Here is an 18,477-nt window from a genome sequence, read left to right on the forward strand (position 1 = left end):
GAGGAACAACCAGCACATGCCAGCACCTGTCTGTCCCCCACTGTCCCCGAGCAGGAGCCACTGAGTGGCTCTGGAGGCAGGGGTGGCACAGACAACCCAAAGTGGATACTGAGATGTGTCTCAGAGACAGAGGTAAAGGTCTGAAAATACCCCGAAAATGTCCAAAAACTCTGTCAGGGTCCCTGCCTGGGCCAGAAATTTTGGATTATTTGCAACAGCCCTTTCTTGCTTAGGCAGGAAACCAGCCTGGAGTTTGTGATACTCAAACTGATGTCACTGCTGAGCCATGGCTGCCACTGGCACAGAACAGCCCAAATCCCTCTCCTGGTGAGAAGAGCCCACAGGATCAGCACTGGGAAGGTTTCATGTGTCACCAGCAAAGCCACTGAAAGCTTCAAGTCTTCAGTGGGTGGCTCCATTTCAATAATGTCCTTCCACTATCCCAAAGTAGGTAATTCCTCCTCATTTAACAAAGCCTTTTCCATGTGCCAGAGGCCTGTGCTGTTCCTAAAGGGACCCTTGGCTTTTGGGGGACCTTCCCCAGCTTTGGGACCTTCTGCAAACATTTCAGGCCTCCCCAAAGTATTCAAGCAGAGAAAAACAAACTGGCCATGATATTTCTAGAAGTGGAAGGTGTTTCTTGCATTTTGGGATAATTGTCCTGCTTTGGCATTCAGCCCCAGCTGCCTCCAATGGATTTGCCCTCTGTAGCCAGGTGGGAAGGGTGAGTCCCTCCCAGGATGGAGGGGCTGGCACGGGCACCCCCCTGAGCTGCACCAGGCCCAGGGGGTCTCCAGAGCTTGGGGTTCCCAGAATGGGGGCTGGGACAGGAGCAGGACATGGAGCAGCACATCCCAAAGGGATGAGAAGCCTCTGCCCTGCCAGGCAGTGGGAAATGGGGATGCCCTGGTGGGGCTGATGTAATGGGGTGAAGATCAGTGGGGCAGATGAGCTGGGAGAGGTCTCTCAGTCCCTGGGGAATATTTGGGGTCTGGCCTGGAGCTGTGCTGGTTCCCAGGCTGGGCTGTGATGAATATCCAAATTCTGCCCCCTTTCCATCTTGGGGCATCCCTCAGGTTTGGTGGGATCTGTTCACAGATGCAGCAGGGGGAGGAAATTCCCCCCAGGGCTGCAGGAGGCATCAGCTCTTAGAGAAGCATCCCAGGAGCTTCCACTGCACTGTCAGCAATCCACAGAGCAGGTGGGACTGGCTGGGTTCCTCTGGCAGCTCAGGAGGGGGGAGAGCTGCTGGATGGTCTGCAGGAGGAACACCACAGGGGACCATTCCTCAGGACAAGCCCCGTGCTCCTTCACCACTTCACTGCCACCTGACCCTGCAGCCTTGCAATCACCCAGCTTAGGGGGTGACCTCGCTGTCCCCTGGTCCCTGAGCTGTCCCACAGAAGGAAAACCTCCCACACCGTGGTGAGTCTGTGGGGCAGCATCTGTCCCAGTCCTGTGACAAGCCTGGTGCAGCTGGGGGCCCTCCTGTCACCCCCCAGTGCTGGACTCTGAGTGTGGCAGTGAGGATCAGCCCCAAAGGACACCACGGGCTCAGTCCCAAAGGACACCAGAGGCTCAGCTGTCATTTCTAAGTCTGTCCTGGATGCTCTGGGAGCTGTTGGCTTTGTGAATTCCATCAGGGTTGATGGAATGAGGATGGTGGCTGGGAGAGGGTGAGGACAGGATGGGCGGGAAGGTTCCAAGGAGGGGAAGAGACCCCTCCAACATTGCTTCAAGTCCATTTCTTCAGGGAGATTGGCTTCATGTGGGGTAGCTGAACTGCTCACAGGAGTCAGGTGCCTTTGCATTTGGAGTCCCCAGACCTTGAGGAGCCAGGGACCATTGGGCAGCTCTGGCAGCCCCTGCCATGGGTGTGGGGATCCACCAACACCCTCCAGGGACTTGGAAAGTCCAGAGGGGGAAAATGCCCCATCCCTCTAAACACGTGCCAGGGGGTCCACCTGTAAGAGACTAAACACAGGTGACCTGTAGATCCCAGGGACATTCAGGGACAAGCAGCTGTCCCTGGAGACCTGCTCCTGCCTGGCTCTGACCTCCCCATACAGCTCTCTGGGAAATTTCTGCTGGCATCCATCTCCTTGGTGGCAGCCCATGGGGAACCCTTCCCTTCAACCAGTGGCTCCCAGTAACAGAGGGATATTTGATTTGTAGCAGCAGCAGCAGCAGCACATGGACAAATCACAGAATCATGGAATAGTCTGAGTTGGAAGGGACCCACAAGGATCATTGAGTCCAGCTCTAAAGCGAATGGGGATCAAACCCATGACCTGGGTGTTATCAGCACCCATCTCTGACCAACTGAGCCAATCCCAGATGTATTTTTATTATTTGCTCTGAATTTGCCCTCAGCTGCTTTACCCTGTAGATTTCCAGCCTGATCCTTCCCACCCCCAGCAGCTCAGAGTGGTGTCCAAGGCCCCAGTGGCACCTGATAAAACACCCCCTCACCTGGAGGCAGCTCCCTGTGGTGTGTGAGCCTCTGTGTCAGCTGGGGAGGAGGGATGGGACATCTCGGTCCCCTGCCAGTCCCTCTGTGCAGCCCCCATGGCAGAGCCGGGGCTTTGAAACCCATGGAAAAACCCCAAATCTAGGGGTCCCATAGCCCCATCCTGCTCCTGCCCTTTCCTCCTCCTCTCCCCGGGTCCCAGCAGAGGATGAAACCCGAGCCTGGAGCAGATGGCATCCGGAGCAGCCCCCGCCCCATCCCCGGAGCTGCGGGAATGCAGCGCCGTTGTCACAGGCTAATTTTGGCTCCTCTGTGCTCCGAAAACAATTCCAAGGCATCCGGGAGGAAAGATGCTGGAGGCCTGGCCCCGAGGGGGCTTTTCCTTATAAAGGTCTGACGGGGCTGGTTAAAGCCTCCTCCTCCTCCTCCTCCTCCTCCTGCTCGAGGGGAGAGCAGATCCTCTGTGCTGGCGGTGGAGCCAGGGAAGGGTCCTTGCAGGGGTCCCGGGGTGGGCTGAATGCAGGGGGGGTTTCTCCCCTGCCCACTGGGACTTGCTGGGTGCAATTCACACGAGGATGGCACTGCCAGTGCTACTGTCACCCATCTGCCAGCAGCTCCTGCAGGTGTCCAGGCAGGGGGAAGGAGCCAGGAAGGCTCTGCAGGATGGGGCTCTCTGTGCTCCCCACCATGGGAGCTGCCCCACTCCTGCAGCTGTGTGTCCCTCCTGGCCATAAAAGCCCCAGGATTAACATGCCAGGCATTGTCCCTGCTGGGCCCCACGTTGGGAATTGTTTGCTCCTAAATTTGTCCCTAAAAATATCCTGGGGAACAGGTGCTGCCTGCCCTGTAGCCCTTGTCATGCAAAGGGACACTGGGCAAGGGGCTTTGTGGGGAGCAGTGGGGACAGACAGCAGCTCTTTCACTGCTTTTTCACTGCTTTTTCACTGCTTTTCTTGGGGAGACCTCCGGGCCTGTGAGGGGCTGGGAGCTGGCTGAGCATGCCAAGCTGCAGTGGAGAGTGGGGCTGCTCCTTCTCCTTAGAGAAGGGACTGTGCCCTCCTTGGTCCCCACCCCACCTGGCCTGAGGTGTGACCCCCCATTTGCTGGTTTTCACCATCACCCCTCAGCAATGCAGCCTGGCCTGCTGAGGTTCCCTGTCCTGCTCTGGTGCCTCTGGTGGCTCCCAGGAGTCCCCTTGGCCAGCGCTGTCCTGTGTGTGCCCCACCGTGCAGGGCTGAGCAGCTCCCAGGCTGTTCACCCCTCCTCCCCTGCCTTTTGCAGCATCTCTGGAGCTCTGTAACACCAGACAAGGCAGAGGTGCCCGGAGGATCCAGCCCATCCCCACGGCATCCCCAGCACTGGGCAGCCTGAGCCTGTGTGTGTGACCCCCAGAACCCCTATGTGAGCAGGGGCTGTCCTGGAGGCATCCCAGTGCCCAAAGGGGCTCCAAGAGAGCTGGGGAGGGACTGGACAAGGGATGGAGGCACAGGACAAGGGGAATGGCTTCCCACTGCCAGAGGCTGGGATAAATGGGATATTGGGGAGAAATTCTTCCCTGTGAGGGTGGTGAGGCCCTGGCACAGGGTGCCCACGATGCACAGGACTGCCCCGTGCCTGGAAGTGTCCAAGGCCAGGCTGGACAGGGCTTGGAGCAACCTGGGATAGTGGAAAGTGTCCCTGCCATGGCAGGGCTGGGACTGGATGATTTTTAAGGTCTCTTCCCACCCAAACCAGTCTGGGATAATTCCCATGCAAACAGCCCTGGAACCAAAGGGGGGGTTTGGGTGCCCTGGGACACAAGTGCAGTGACACAGGGGTGACCTGTGTGTGCCCCTGTGCTCCAGGCAGGGCCCCAGGTGTGAGCAGCAGTCCCAGCACTCCCGGGGCTTGCAGCAGATGCCTGCAGAGGAGGGGATTTGTGCTATTTTTACCGACCACTTGCAGGCAGGGCTGGGATTCAATATCCCCCCTCAGCCCCAGCCCTGGCAGAGCGCGGCTGTGCCGAGCCAGGCGTCACCTCCCTCCTGCACAGCCAGGTAAGGCACTGCCACTGCCCCCTGTCCCCCCTGGGTGTGCTGGTGCTGAAATGGGCACGAGACCCCCAGCACTGGCATGGGACACAGAGGAACCCCCAGCACGAGGATCTGCCTGAATTTCTGCCCCTCTCTGAGGTGGCTCAGACATTTCCTCTGCTCTGGGAGAGAGGATTGGTGAGGCTGCAATGGGGACAAAGACTTTGAGCTGATATTTGCCTGTTTTTTCCCAAACCATGGCAAACAGGACTGTTTGAGGAGCACTTGCTGGGTGTTCCAGCATGGCTCACTGGTGGGAGGTTCAGGGTGGGAACAGAGGGAACAGAGCTCCCTCCTGGTAGCTGGGAGAGTGCTTGTGGTTTGTCTCCAGCCTCCTGGGATGGGGGAGGATGTCAGAGTTGACTGTGGGTGGGTTTATGGGATTATTTCTTTTAAGGATTTCCATGATCCAGTGGTTCAATAAGCTTTATAAGCTTTTCACAGCTGGTACAATGCAAATATTACAGAATTAGCTTGCCCAGATCCTCTCGTCCCCATCAGGGACCAAAGTCTCTCATGGATGCTCCAGATCCAGCTGGAGCCCAAAAGTCCTGGCACTGGGGATTGCTGGGGATGTCTCACTGGCACAGCTGAGTCCCTGCAGTTGTTTGGGAAGCCAATTTAGGACCATTTGGCCCTAAAATGTGACTGACCTTGGTAGAGGTCGTGAGCTCGAGGTGTGGTGTGGATCCCACCCCAAGGAATGCCGGGCTCTGCTCCAGCAGGGGACAATGGAAACGCTGAGGCTGCTCCCAGCCCTCTCAGCTCCAGGGAAAGAAAGGCTCCTCTGCCACCCCCAGAATAAACTTGGGGGCAGGAGCTGGGACCCAGCCTGCTCAAGGCACCAGTGCTGCCTGGTGTCCTCTGGGATGTTTGTCACAGCACCAAAAACCTCCACAAGGGAAGGAAACTGAATGTTTGATGTAGTTTGAGGACAAAGAAATTCCTGTTCTTGGGATTTTTCCTTGTAAATCTGGGATCTGGATTGGGAAGCTCTGGGGAAGATGATTCCAGCTGGGATTTTATTACATTCCCCCCATCCCCCAAACTTCATTTATTCAGGACATATCTGGCTGAGCTGTGGGGGCATGGGGAGGTAACAGGGACAAGGGAATAGAGCCAGGATGTGCCCTGAGATTTGCTTGGCACAGGCTCCACACAAACCTGTGAGCAGCTGTTTGAGACCAGCTTTTCATTTCCCCCAGCATGAATCCTTGGGGTCTAGAACAGTTTGCAAATATCAGGGGATGCAAAAGGATCAAGGCAAAAAATCCCAGCTTGTCCATTTCACTCCCAAGGAAAAGGACTAAACCCACGCCTGGAAAATGCTGTTTGAGGGAAAAAAACCCCAAAAAACAACAAAACAAAACAAAAAACCCAAGGATTGGTATTTCCCCCACATTTTTCTGCTGATTGGACTCACAGGGTGCCCCAGCTGCTCAGCATAGGAGGGGTCAGAGCAGGGCCAGGGGAGCAACATAGGCTGGAGCAGCTGCCAGGGCTTCGGATCACCAGGCAAATGTAAAATAGGAAACCCTGAGTGTTTCACCTGGAATGTGACTGCTGAAGGAACCTGCTCAGCTGTGGGCTCTAACTTAGAGAATCCCTGAATGGTTTCGGTTGGGAGGGACCTTAAAGCCCGTCCAGTCCCAGCCCTGCCATGGCAGGGACACCTTCCACTGTCCCAGGCTGCTCCAAGCCCTGTCCAGCCTGGCCTTGGACACTGCCAGGGATCCAGGGGCAGCCACAGCTGCTCTGGGCACCTCTGCCAGGGTCTCACAGCCAAGAATTCCTTCCCAATACCCCACCCATCCCTGCCCTCTGACAGTGGGAAGCCATTCCCCTTGTCCTGTCCCTCCATCCCTTGTCCCAGAGTTCCTCTCCTGCTCTCCTGGAGCCCCTTTGGGCTCTGGAAGGGGCTCCCAGGTCTCCCTGGATCCTTCATTTCTCCAGACTGGGCACCCCCAGCCCCCAGCCCTGTTCAGAGCAGAGTTGTTGCCCTTTGCTCCAGCGTTCCCCGGGTGGGTTTCGGCTCTCCCATCTCTGCCGTTGCCCATGGGAGCTGCAGGACAGGACTCCCTGAGCCCACCCAGCGGGGGAATTCCCGAGGCACCCCCATTTCTCCTGATGTTTCCAGCCTCCATCCCTTGCCCCGAGCTGGGGCGGGCGGGGGAGCAGCTCGGAGCTTGGGAAAAGCCCCAGGAGCCGCAGGCCGAGCCTGCAGGGCCGGCTGGGCACGCCGCAGCCTGCCCGGGATGCGGGCGGCCTCTCCCGGAGCCCGGGGCTCGTCCCGCGCTCCCCGGGCGTGGAGGGTGATGGAGCTGCGGGGCCGCTTCCCAACGCCGACAGCGCGGGGCAGCAGCGCCTCGGCATCGCTCCCTGCTGCCTTGGCCTCTGTGAGTCCGGGATTTGCTCCTTGGCTTCAGCCGCTTTCCCTCTCTCGGCAGGAGCAGCACTCGCCGCGATGCCGGAGCCGTGAGTAGCTGCGGTCCCGGGGATCCCCAAAGCTTCGTCCGGCTGTGCTTGTCCCTTTGGGGAGGGAGAGCTGGGAGACCCTGCCCTGCCCCAGACCTCTGTGCCATTCCCCTTACAAAAAACGGCTTTAAATGCAAATTGTTCGCCCTTTCAATGTCCCAGTTCAAACCTCAGGGCTTTCCCCGATCCCCAAATGCAGATTTGAGGGGAGGGAGCACCTCTGGATTTGCCGTGAGGCTCTCTATAGCACATTGCACAAATCCAACACATTCCCTGGTGAGCAGAGAAGGGAGGAACTCCCTGTAAAGCTTTCCTGGAGCAACGACCTGGGGATGTCCCAACCCTGTGAACCTGAGCAGCATCCAAGCATCCCGACCCAGCTGAAGTGGGACTGGGGGAATGAGGGTGTTGGAACCACAGGGACTGAGCTGGGGTTGGCACAATGGGCGCAGTGCCAGCTCACCTGTCACACCTGAGTGACATTTTGGCTTTCTTAGTTGTGGCCTTGAGCTCCCACTGCATTTCCAGAGGGCACCTTCCCCTCAGGCCTGGCTCATGTGCTGGTGGCAGCTGTGAGATACAGAAATAAGGAACCAACTGCAACCACACGAGATGCATTCCTTGACTGTCCCCTCTTTTTTACTCTCATTCCTTGATGCCCTGTTCTCTTCTCTTGTTTTTTCTGCTGCTCCCTGGCTGCTCCCCTGCTTGCAGGGAGGTAAGTGCCTTTCCCTCTGGGAGAGCCCTTGGTGCAGCTCTGTGTTTGCTGCGCATTTGTTTTCAAAGGGTGTTTTCCTTCCCTCCCCTTTCCCCTAGAGAAAATCCAAGATCACAGCCTCACGCAAACTCTTGTTGAAGGTGAGTCCCGAGGGCTGGAAACTCCCTGGGGTTTGTCTCACTGGGGGAAAGGAGCCAGGTTGTAGCACATGGTCGGTGGGACGGGGTGAGGAAAGCTCAGGGATGGGCTGTGGGGAGCAGCTCCCACCCACCTTTCTCTTCTCACTCATGTGGGATTTGTGGTCCAAACAAACCTCCCCTGCACTGAGGTGGGGAGAGACCCCCACACCTTCAGCTCTGAGGCCTCAGCCCGTTTGTGCTCCAGCACAGGCCTGGGAGCTCCCCAGGCTCTGGCTTGGGATAAACATTGCCTGCCCCAGCAGAGCCACCGGCAGCCGGCAGCGGGAGCAGGGCCCCACAGCCCCATGGCCCCTCATCCCACAGCCCCACAGCCTCACAGGACACAGCCTCACATCCCCACAGCCCCACAGCCCCACAGACCCACAGTGCCATAGCCCCATGGCCCCATGGCCCCACGGCCCCACGGCACCATGGCCCTTCGTCCCACAGCCCCACAGGACACAGCCCCACAGCCTCACATCCCCACATCCCCACAGCCCCACAGACCCACAGTGCCATAGCCCCATGGCCCCATGGCCCCACGGCCCCACGGCCCCATGGCCCCTCGTCCCACAGCCCCACAGGACACAGCCCCACAGCCTCACATCCCCACAGCCCCACAGACCCATGGTCCCACAGCCCCACAACGCCATGGCCCCACAGCCCCACAGCCCCACCCAGCTGTGGGGAGGCTTTGATGTGTGTTTGGGGACAGCAGGGAGGGGGTGGCACACGAGTCTGTCCCATCCTACAGATGTGGTATGAGTGGCTCAGGGGGAACAGGGGCCTGTTCACACTTGTGCCATTTCCTGGTGCTCACAGAGTTTGATGCTGGCCAAGGCCAAGGAGGAGTGGGATCAGGAGATTGTGGACAAGCAGGCAGAGAAGGAGCGGTACCTGTCTGAGAGGGTCACCCCACTGCACACCAGCGGGCTCTCCTTGAGCCAGCTCCAGGTACTGCTCAGCCCAAGGGTGCTCTTGGGAGCGTGAGGGGCCTCACTCAGCACTCTCCTGTTTTCTTGGCCCCAGGACCTGTGCAGGGAGCTGCACGAGAAGGTGGAAATTGTGGATGAGGAGAGATACGACATTGAAGCAAAATGCAACCATAACACCCGGGAGGTAGGAGGGAGGACGGGCTGGTTCCTTCTGGAAGTTCCTTCCCAGTGGCAGCTCTGGCCTCAGTGGGGATGTGTCATGGACCAGGCTGGGCTGGGATGTGGGACAGGCACCAGGGTTTTCTCAGGGCAGGTGTTTGCTCTGCACGGCACCACTCAGAGCAAGGTTCATCCCTGCCCAAGGGAATCCCAAGTGTCCTCGGGGTCCACAGAGAGGTTCCTCACTCTCCTGGTCACCCCTGTGGGTCTGAGAGCTTCTCGTGGCACAGCTGCCGCCTGAGCAGGCTGGGCCCAGCCCATGGCCCAGCTCTGAGCCGGGGTGGGCAGAGCCCTGGTGGGGGTGGTCCCGCCGGAGAGGAGCAGATCCCTCTGGGGCTCGGTGCTGCCAGAGCTCCTGCTTCCCACAGGGGCTCTTTGTGCAAGGCAGACAAGCTCTGACCTCCCACCCCTGCTCCTCCCCTGCCCCTGCAGATTAAAGATCTGAAAATCAAAGTCCTCGATCTCCGGGGGAAGTTCAAGCGGCCTCCCCTGCGCCGGGTCCGCGTCTCGGCCGATGCCATGCTCAGGGCTCTGCTGGGCTCCAAGCACAAGGTGTCCATGGACCTCAGGGCCAACCTGAAGTCTGTCAAGAAGGAGGACACTGAGAAGGTGGGTGACTCCTCTGGAGGCTGGAGATGGACACACTTCCCAGGGGTGCCCTTGCCCTTCTCCAGGGCACCTGTGTTCACCCCCTGTCAGCCTTGGAAAGAGCCTTGTGAGGCCATTCCCACTGTGGGATCTTGGGGGGCCATATGGGACCAGTCTGACTGGGCCAGGTGGATGGTAACTGGTGAGATTTAGGGCAGAGTCTGTGGTGCTCTTCCCTCCCAGAGTGTGTGGGGGTCTCTCACCTGGGCCCCTCAGCACCATGGCTGAGCTGCAAATGCAGAGTCTGATCTTTGAACCACGAGAGGGAACCACGAGAGCTCCTGCTGGGCACAATCACACCCAGAAATCTCCCAGGGAACTCCCAGACTCAGATTAGATAAGACAGAGCAGCCCAGCAGTTGGCCTGAGATAAATGGCCCAGTCCCCACCTGCTTGGCAGAGGTGTGAGAAGAGAAAGTCTCAATGCCAGCGATGCCCAAACCTGCCTGGGGTGTGCAGGTGCCCCAGTAGCTGGAGGTGTGCCTCATGCCCAGGCACAGCTGGGGATCCCCTCTCCCCAGAGGGCTTTCACCAGCTCATTCCAGTTCACCAGAGTGAATGAGAATTGGATGAGCAGAATTGGATGAGAATCTCAATTTTCAGCAGTTTTTCATTTGTCCCCCCATTGTGGTATAGCATTTTTCCAGCCCTTTGGACAGAAAGCTCTGCTTACAGCCCTGGGCACCAGGTGGAGAACAGATCTGGCTTGTTCTTGGTGTGAGATGGTGTTGGGGCACAGCTTGTAATCTGCAAATGCTGGGGGGGCAGAGCAGACACCTGGGCTCCCAGAACTACTGTCACCTCCCCTTCTGCTCTGGAAGTGTCTGCCAGGCTCCCACTGTCATACCAACAATCCCAGCCCCACCAAACGCTCAGAGAAGGTGGGAGGGCAATGCAGGAAGTGTTTTTACTTCAGTAAAAATATTTGCCCCACTGTGCTGCTGTAAACCCAAAGTCCCACGTGGTTTCTTCCTCCTAAAGAAATCTTTCTGGGATTATTGAGCCTTCTGGTGCATGAAAGCAGCTTGGCCAGGCTTTGGGGAGGGGAGTACCCACACGGATCCAGAGCTCCCTGGGGAGATCAGGGCGCTGTTTGCCACCTCCCCAGGCAGCTCCCTGTGCAGGACACATGGCAGAGAGACAGGGGCTTTGTAGGGGCAGCTGTGTCCCAGCTGAGGCTCTGTGCAGGGGAGGGTCAGGGCAGGGCTGCCAGAGCCTCATGCCCAGCCCTGTCCCCTGGCAGGAGCGCCCTGTGGAAGTGGGCGACTGGCGCAAGAACGTGGAGGCCATGTCGGGCATGGAGGGCAGGAAGAAGATGTTCGACGCTGCCAAGTCCCCCACGGGGCAGTGAGAGGTAGGGCTGGGTCCTGATCCCCCTCAGCTCCCTCAGCCTCCTGGGCTGTGCTTGGAGAGACACAGAAATGTCCCCACTTCCTACAGAAAAAGGCCACCCGTCCCCATGTCCCACCCCACACTTGGCTGGGGTCTGTCCCACACCTCCCTGCCTTGGGGTGCCTGCCAGCCCCCCTCCTCTTCTCCTGGGTGCTGCCCTTTGGGCGTGCTGCCTGTGCCACCCTCATCCTGTAGGCATTGCTGGCACCAGCCACAGCCAAAGCTGCCCCTCTGCCCCTTCTGCCCCTCTACCCCTCTGCCCCCTCTGCCCCCTCTGCCCCTCTACCCCTCTGCCCCTCTGCCCCTCTGCCCCTCTGCCCTTCTACCCCTCTACCCCTCTGCCCCTCTGCCCTTCTGCCCCTCTGCCCCTCTGCCCTTCTACCCCTCTGCCCCTCTGCCCCCTCTGCCCTTCTGCCCCTCTGCCCCCTCTGCCCCTCTGCCCTTCTACCCCTCTGCCCCTCTGCCCCCTCTGCCCCTCTGCCCTTCTACCCCTCTGCCCCTCTGCCCTTCTGCCCTTCTGCCCCTCTGCCCCCTCTGCCCCTCTGCCCTTCTACCCCTCTACCCCTCTGCCCTTCTACCCCGCTGCCCCTCTGCCCCTCTGCCCCTCTGCCCTCTGCCCCTCTGCTGTTTCTTTCCCACAGGAGCACTGGGAGGAAGACCACCCTGTCCCTGCTGCCAGCCTGCCCTTGCTGCTCCCCTGTCCCTTTGTGCCCTTCCCTGAATCCCCACTGAGCTGGAACACAAGGACAACGGTGTGGAAAGGAGACCTGAGCTTCTTCCTTCCAGCGGTGCCCTCAGCCCTGCTCCTGCACAGCGTCCCCCTCCAGCAGCCACAGGCCGTGCTGTCCCCAAGGGCCACTGCCACCCACCCCTGCCAGCCCTGCAGAGCTGCCCCAGAGGCAGCAGCTGCCCCTGTGCCCCCTGTGCCCCCCTGTGCCCCCCTGTGCCCCCTGTGCCCCCCTGTGCCCCCCTGTGCCCCCCTGTGCCCTGTGGCACCCCGAGATGTCCCTGGCAGCCAGAAATGCATTAAAGGACTGTCCTGGGCCGAGGCTGTGTGCACTCCTCACTGGGGAACTCTGCCCAGGGCCAGGTCACCCTGCAGTGTCCCCATGCTGGCACTCAGACCCCACTCCCTGGGCTCACACAGCTTTGGGCTCGTCCCTTCCAGCCCTGGGTTGCTCCTCAGATTCCACAGCTCTGCTGAGCCCCCTGGCCCCGCTCTGCAGAGCTCCCCAAGCACCTGCCTGGGGGAATAGAGCTGCCTGTTCTCCTGTTCTCCATCCCCACTCCTCTGCTTCTGGAAAAGCCTTCAGAGCTCCAGACACCAGCTCCCCACCAGCTGCCCACCACAAGCACTGCAGCTGTGGCAGTTGGGGCATTTCAAGGTTTAATTCCAGAGATGAATCCATATTTCAAGCCAACCATCCTGTGCTTCCCCCCAGCCCAACCATTTCTGTGTCACAGCCCCCCAGACTGCAGCTGGTCAGTGAAAGCAGCTGGGAATGTGCCAGCTCATTCTGGAGCAGGGCTGGAGGGGTGAATTTGTGAGAATTCAAACTGCTGGGGTGTCCTGGCTGGGGGCACTGCAGGAGATGTTCAGCCCACATGCAGAGCTGCTCTTGGTAGTTACAGCAGTGCCTTGTCTGTGTTCCCAGGCTATCCAGAGAATTGCAGCATCCCCAGATTCAAGCCCACCCCACACCAGGGTGTGTTGCAGCACTCCCCATCCCTTTGGAGTGAGCCTGTAAAGCGCAGAAAATGCAATAAACTGAGAGCAAAGGGCAGGTCCCAGACAGGGCTGGAAGGGAACAGCATCAAACAGTGTGTGGGCTCCAGAGAGATCAACCTTCCCAGGAAAACACTGCATTCCCAAAGCAGGGGATGGGAGAGGATGGCCTCATGCAGATGGCTCCTGCAGGACTTCCACAGCAGATCATGGCTGGCAGAGAGTGAGGGAGAGGCTTTGGGAGGTGGGTTTGGGTTTGTCTCCAGGACAGCTGAATTCCTCTGGCATCCCATCCCTTCCTTTGGCCAATTCAGGGATCCTGAGCCACTCTGCTCACTGTCCCTGGGCACAGAGGGTGAGGGGGGACACTACTGGGGACACCTCTCTATCCCTGCCACCAGCACTCAAGGCTGTCACAGCACCCTGTGGCTCCTTCAGGGAAGATTCAAAACTCATATGCAAACTCTTCCCCAAATCAGGATTGGAGCAGAGGAAGCTGCCACTGGAAAATCTGCTCCTTTGGCTCAGGCTTTGGGATGCTCAGTCCTTGTCCTTCCTCCTGGCCCTTCACCCCCTCAGCATCCCCTGCAGGACTGGAGCAGTTGCATGGCACACAGAGCCTTTGCCACCATTTTTTTTATCTTTTCAAGCCTAATTTGGCCAAGCAGCTGCAGCCTAGCAGGGTGCCAGGACTCCTCTGTCCTCATCACAGGCACCCCAGGACAGGTTCCAGGCAGGCCCAGCCCTGGGAAGTGTCTCTGTCGTGGCCAGCACGGGTGGCTGAGCTCCCAGGGGTGTGTGGTGAGACCCAGGGTCTGCCATGGTGCCCACTCTGAAGGCAGAAGGTTTTGGATTGCAGCTCCCCCCTCCAAGCTCAGGGCCCAGGCAGGAGCAGTGCCGAGGTCTGAGATCCTGGGATGTCTCCAGGAATCCCCAGAGGGAACTCACGCAGGTCCTGGCAGAGGAAGAAAGATGTGCAGGGAGAGTTAATAACTGTGACCTGACCAACTGGTAGAGCTGGAAAATGCAAGAGAAGTTTCATGGAAACAAAGCCTTCTTCAGAGCTGGAACAGAAGCAGAAAACGGCACAGCAGGGGCTGAGTACAGTTCTCTGAGCTTAGTACAATTATGCTAATTTAGTAATTAAAAAAGAGGGGTGGAATTTGGGGGTTGGGGAGGGATGGAAGGGAGATGAAAGGCCACAGGGGTGCTGGGTGCTGTGCAGCAGGCCCTGGTCAGTGCTGGGCACTCAGGCTATCCCTGTTCCTGTCCCTGTCCCTGTGCCCAGCCTGCCCTCAGATCCTGCTCACCCAAAACTGCTGCAGAGCCAAACCCAGGGGCTCCCCAGGGAGAATCTGCAGCCCCAAAGGCAGCCAGGTGTGCTCAGCAAGGTCCCACATTCCCCTGTCATGGGCTACAGATGGCTTCATGAGGCTACCTTGTGTTTCAGATTGAGTGGGGAGAGAAAAACCCACCCCAAAACTTTTCTCTCTACAAGATTCCCTACTTTGTCAAGGTATAATGCTCCCCAATCACTGAGTCCCATTTTCATCCCTCTCTGGTGGAAAACCACACTGGCTGCCATGGGAAAACAAAGTTCTACAGATTGCAGTTCTATTAGGAACACAAAAAAAAGCTGTTTTAGTGGGACTGAATCTCCAGGGGAAGATGGGACAGTCAGCTCTGGGCTCTCCTGGCTGGATCAGGGACTGATCCAAGTCTTCCTCTCCATCTCTGCCCTGAAGCTGCCCCTGTGGCCCTGGGCCAGCTGGGTCCCAGTGCTCCCATGGCAAAGGGAAGGCTGAGCTTTCCACCCAGGGGAAGGTGCAGCTGCCTTCCCTCAGCCACAGCTCTGCAGTGCCATGGTTTTTCCCTCCCAGGTGACAACAACCTCAGTTTCTCGCTAAATTAGAAAGGAACTCTCCAGTACATTTTTTACTGAAAATTCAGCCCAAATGGGGGAGTTCACAAGGCTGTTCTCAGGGAGAGAGACTGATGCTGGAGGAGTCACTGGTGTCTCTTTCCAGAGGAACTGGAAGTCAGCCCTGTCTCCTTGAGCTGAGCAGAGCCCAGTCCCCACTGGCCTGCACTTTTCTCCACTGCAGCCTAGACTGAAAGAAATAAAAGCAAGGCACTAGAATCCTAAAATTACACTAATTTCAAATTAAATTGGACAGAAGGAAAAAATATAATCAAGACAGTATGGACTTCCAAAAACATCCCTCCTTGTTGGTTGTAATGTGGTCCCTTCCAAGTCACACAGGGGTTGTGTGATCTCCTTGCTGACCAGTCACACTCAGAGACGCCTAAACTGTGCCCAAATATTTCCCTGAATATTTGCAGCTCAGCTGGAGGCTGGTGCTGCAAAGGGAGGATGGGAGAAAGGTCAGTGGTGATGGGATGGGAATGAAGTTTATTCCATGGCCTCTGCAGGTGGCTGCAGATCTTGCCCTGCACAGGGCTGGCACAGGCTGCAGTCCCTGAGGTGAGGCTGAAACACCACCCTGGGACCCCTGAGGGCTCTGGGTGCAGGGTCAGACCCATGGCAGGGCCATGGCACAACCCCTGGTCCTGTGTGTCCCCTGTGGTAAAAACCAGGACGGAATTTTCCCCTCCTGGAGCCCCCCAGGTGCTGCAGCTCCAGGGAGGAGCAGGGTTCAGGGTGAGCAGGGCACATCCCTCTTGTCCAGCCGCCCTTGCTGGGCCTGAGCCCTGTCCCTCACTGCTCAGGGGCTCCTCAGGAATCACAACCAACTCAGAGGTGCCCAGGGACAGGATAAGCAAGGGGCAATGGCCACAAACACAAACAAGAAATTCAACCTCAACATGAGGAAGAACTTCACTCCTTGGAGGGTGCAGAGCCCTGGAACAGCTGCCCAAGGAGGGCCTGGAGTGTCCCTCTCTGGAGCCATCCCAGACCCACCTGGATACACCCCTGTGTCCCCTGCTCCAGGTGACCCTGCCTGATCCCCAGAGGTCCCTTCCACCCCAGGCACCCTGGGATTCTGTCACTGCCTGTGCTGGGGGGGTGCAGCTGTCACAGAGCTGCTGGCTGTGAGCCAGGCCTGTTCTGTGCAGCACCTGAGAGGTTTGCACTAATGTCACTTTTGGGGGATGCCCCTCATTTGCCATTGTTAGATCTGGAGTGTCACAGGGATGGCATCTGATGAGGAGGCCAATCTGCAGGGAATGGAAAGGGAACCTGAAGGACAATGAGGCATCATGGTGGAATTTCTGAAGCAAGATTTGTCTTTATTTTTTTATTTAAAAAGCTAAATTCTAAAGGAAAATAAGCCCTCTGGTAGCTGGTGCCAGGCAGTTCAGACAGTGGATAATTCCTTTCCTAGGAATATTTCCTGTCCTAGAAAAGGCCATGGTTCAGTTTCTGAGCAAGCACCAATTCCAGACCCTTCACTGAGCTCTCTCTGTACCATCACACACATCTCTCCAAAAGCTGAATACATTTCAGGGGGAAGGAGAGCCCTGGACCATTCCAGGGCCTGCAGAGCACCATCCCAGGGATGGAGGGAGACCTCCAGCTCCTCCCAGAGCTTTTAAATGCTGGTGGGACCTCTGGAAGCTGTGGTGGGATGGAGCCAAGCAGGAGTGAAAGCCCCTTTTCCTGGCCAAGGAGCCCCATGCCCCAGCTCAGGAGAAAAGCCTGGGAAGAAAATGCTGCTCCACCATGGCAGAGCAGCAGGGATGAGCCTCGGGAGAGAGAGAGGAGCTGAGCTGTGGCTGAGGCTGAGGGACCAGCACAGCACAAGGGATGGAGGTGCAGGGTTCAGAGCTGGGCCCCAGGAGAAGCTGAGGAATGCCATAATTACACACAGTTGTGCAAACTGGGAGCTCTCCACCACCCTGTAGCCAAAGAAACAGGCTCTGCACTGTGATGAGACACAGAACACTGTTCCCAAGGGAAAAAACAGCCCTCTTGAAACTGGTCTAGCTCCTTAGAGGGTATTAATGAGTTCTGCTGATCACACCAGGGGAAGCTCTGGGCTCCTCCTCGGGCAGGTGCAGCTTCCCTGGGCAGAGCAGGGGAGAAGGGTTTGGCCTGGAGCTTCTCTGCTCAGGGCACATCCTGCAGCTCTGCTCCCTCGGCCATCAGCACAGAGCCTTCCCCTGGGGGCTGTGGGTCTGGAACAGCAGATGGGACAGCCTGGGGAATGGAGTGGCTCTGGGTAAACACCAGATTGGTTCTCTGGGCATCCCTTCCCTCACAGACTCATCCCTCTGCCTGATTTCATCACCCTCAGCTCTGGGACCTGCAGCTTGGGCTGTGCTTTGAGGATGAGCTCAGGGTGGCCTAAATAACTTTGCTAAGGGAAATCCGGTCTGACAAAGTGACTGTTGTTTGCTGAAGGCATCAATCAGCCTATGGATAAGGGTGACCTGGGACACAAGCATTTTCCTGGGATTCCAGAAGCAAAGACCTTTAGGTCGAGCACAGCTCAGAGGGAAAGTCCAAACAGAGCTAAATAATCAACCAGCAGAGAGGAAACAGTAGTGAGATAACAAACTGCTGATAGCTCCTGCAATTTTGTCACAGCAGAGGGGAAGACTGGTGATGCAGACATTCAGAAAGATCTGGCAGCACTTGGAGTTTGGGGATAAAATGGCAAAGGAGGTTTAGAGGGGTATGAAGTGACACACAGGGGAAAAATCCAGCACGACTTCATCTATGAGATGAGGGGCTCTGGACCTTGGCTTTACCTCCTTGGGAGTGAAATTTTGGGGTTCTGGTGGACATGAAAGGATGTGAGGAACATCAGGGAGAACAGGAGCTCCATGACAGCAAAGATCTCCAGGCATGAGAGGTCAATGCTCTCTGCTGCTGTGCAGCCCAGCAGGACCCATCCAAGATAAAGGAGGAGATTCCCAGCACTGGGGAATCTGGGGAATTTGCAGATTCCCAGCACTGGGGAATGGGCCTTGGGAACTTCTTGCTGAAGGAGATTTTCTCCTTTGACCATTTTCATGGGTTTGAGGGAAACAGAGCAAACCCATGGAGAAGAAAGCCTCTGAGGGAACTTGAATAAAGAGGAAACTCTGTTCAGCTCCAAAGGTTTCTGAGCTGCAAATAAAGCCCCAGGAAGGGGCAAGTGTCAGCAAGGGGGCGAGTGTCAGCCAGGCTCATCCTCTGACTAATCCCCAGGCACTAAATGCCCATCTAGAATTTCTTCAACTTAATAACCAGAGGAATTGCAGACTGGGAGGTTTTATATTCCTTTGCTGTGTAGATCCTAGCTGGGGGTGTTCTTTCACCGCCACGTTCAGTCTAATCCTTTGGAAAACCCCGCTAAGTCCCGTGCTCCAGTGCTATCCTTTGGCAATGAGTTTTGTGAGCGCCATGCTCGCCGTGCATTAATCACAGAGTTTTTATTGCTCTAGAGGAGCTGCTGATGCTGGACTGCTATATATAGTCTGTCAGCAATTAGCAGGATGCTTGCAAGGTTATTTAAGTAATTTTTTTCCCTTATGCCACAACTAACTGAATTCTCTGTATATATGAAAACACTTGAAAGACGAGTGATTACTGCGAGAAGAAAGAAGAGCAGAGAGTGAGCCCTGCTTGGAGCGGGCGGCTCGTTTGACAGGGCTATCTCCTAGAAATGGGATTTTAATCAGGAGCCTTTGATT

The 18,477-nt window shown here is 57.2% G+C and overlaps 1 protein-coding gene across 1 annotated transcript; it reads left to right on the plus strand.

Annotated features, from left to right (window-relative positions):
• Positions 1-4,366: 4,366 nt before the first annotated feature.
• On the plus strand, positions 4,367-12,035 carry TNNI1 (troponin I1, slow skeletal type). The gene is given in 8 exon segments (XM_054648848.2): positions 4,367-4,542; positions 6,990-7,017; positions 7,834-7,875; positions 8,737-8,868; positions 8,944-9,033; positions 9,501-9,677; positions 10,960-11,070; positions 11,750-12,035. Coding segments are annotated over 7 exon segments (753 nt in total). The 3' UTR covers positions 11,068-11,070; positions 11,750-12,035.
• The last annotated feature ends 6,442 nt before the right edge of the window (positions 12,036-18,477 follow it).

Source organism: Agelaius phoeniceus, chromosome 25, assembly GCF_051311805.1.
Source record: "Agelaius phoeniceus isolate bAgePho1 chromosome 25, bAgePho1.hap1, whole genome shotgun sequence".
In the NCBI taxonomy this organism is placed as follows: Eukaryota; Metazoa; Chordata; class Aves; order Passeriformes; family Icteridae; genus Agelaius; species Agelaius phoeniceus.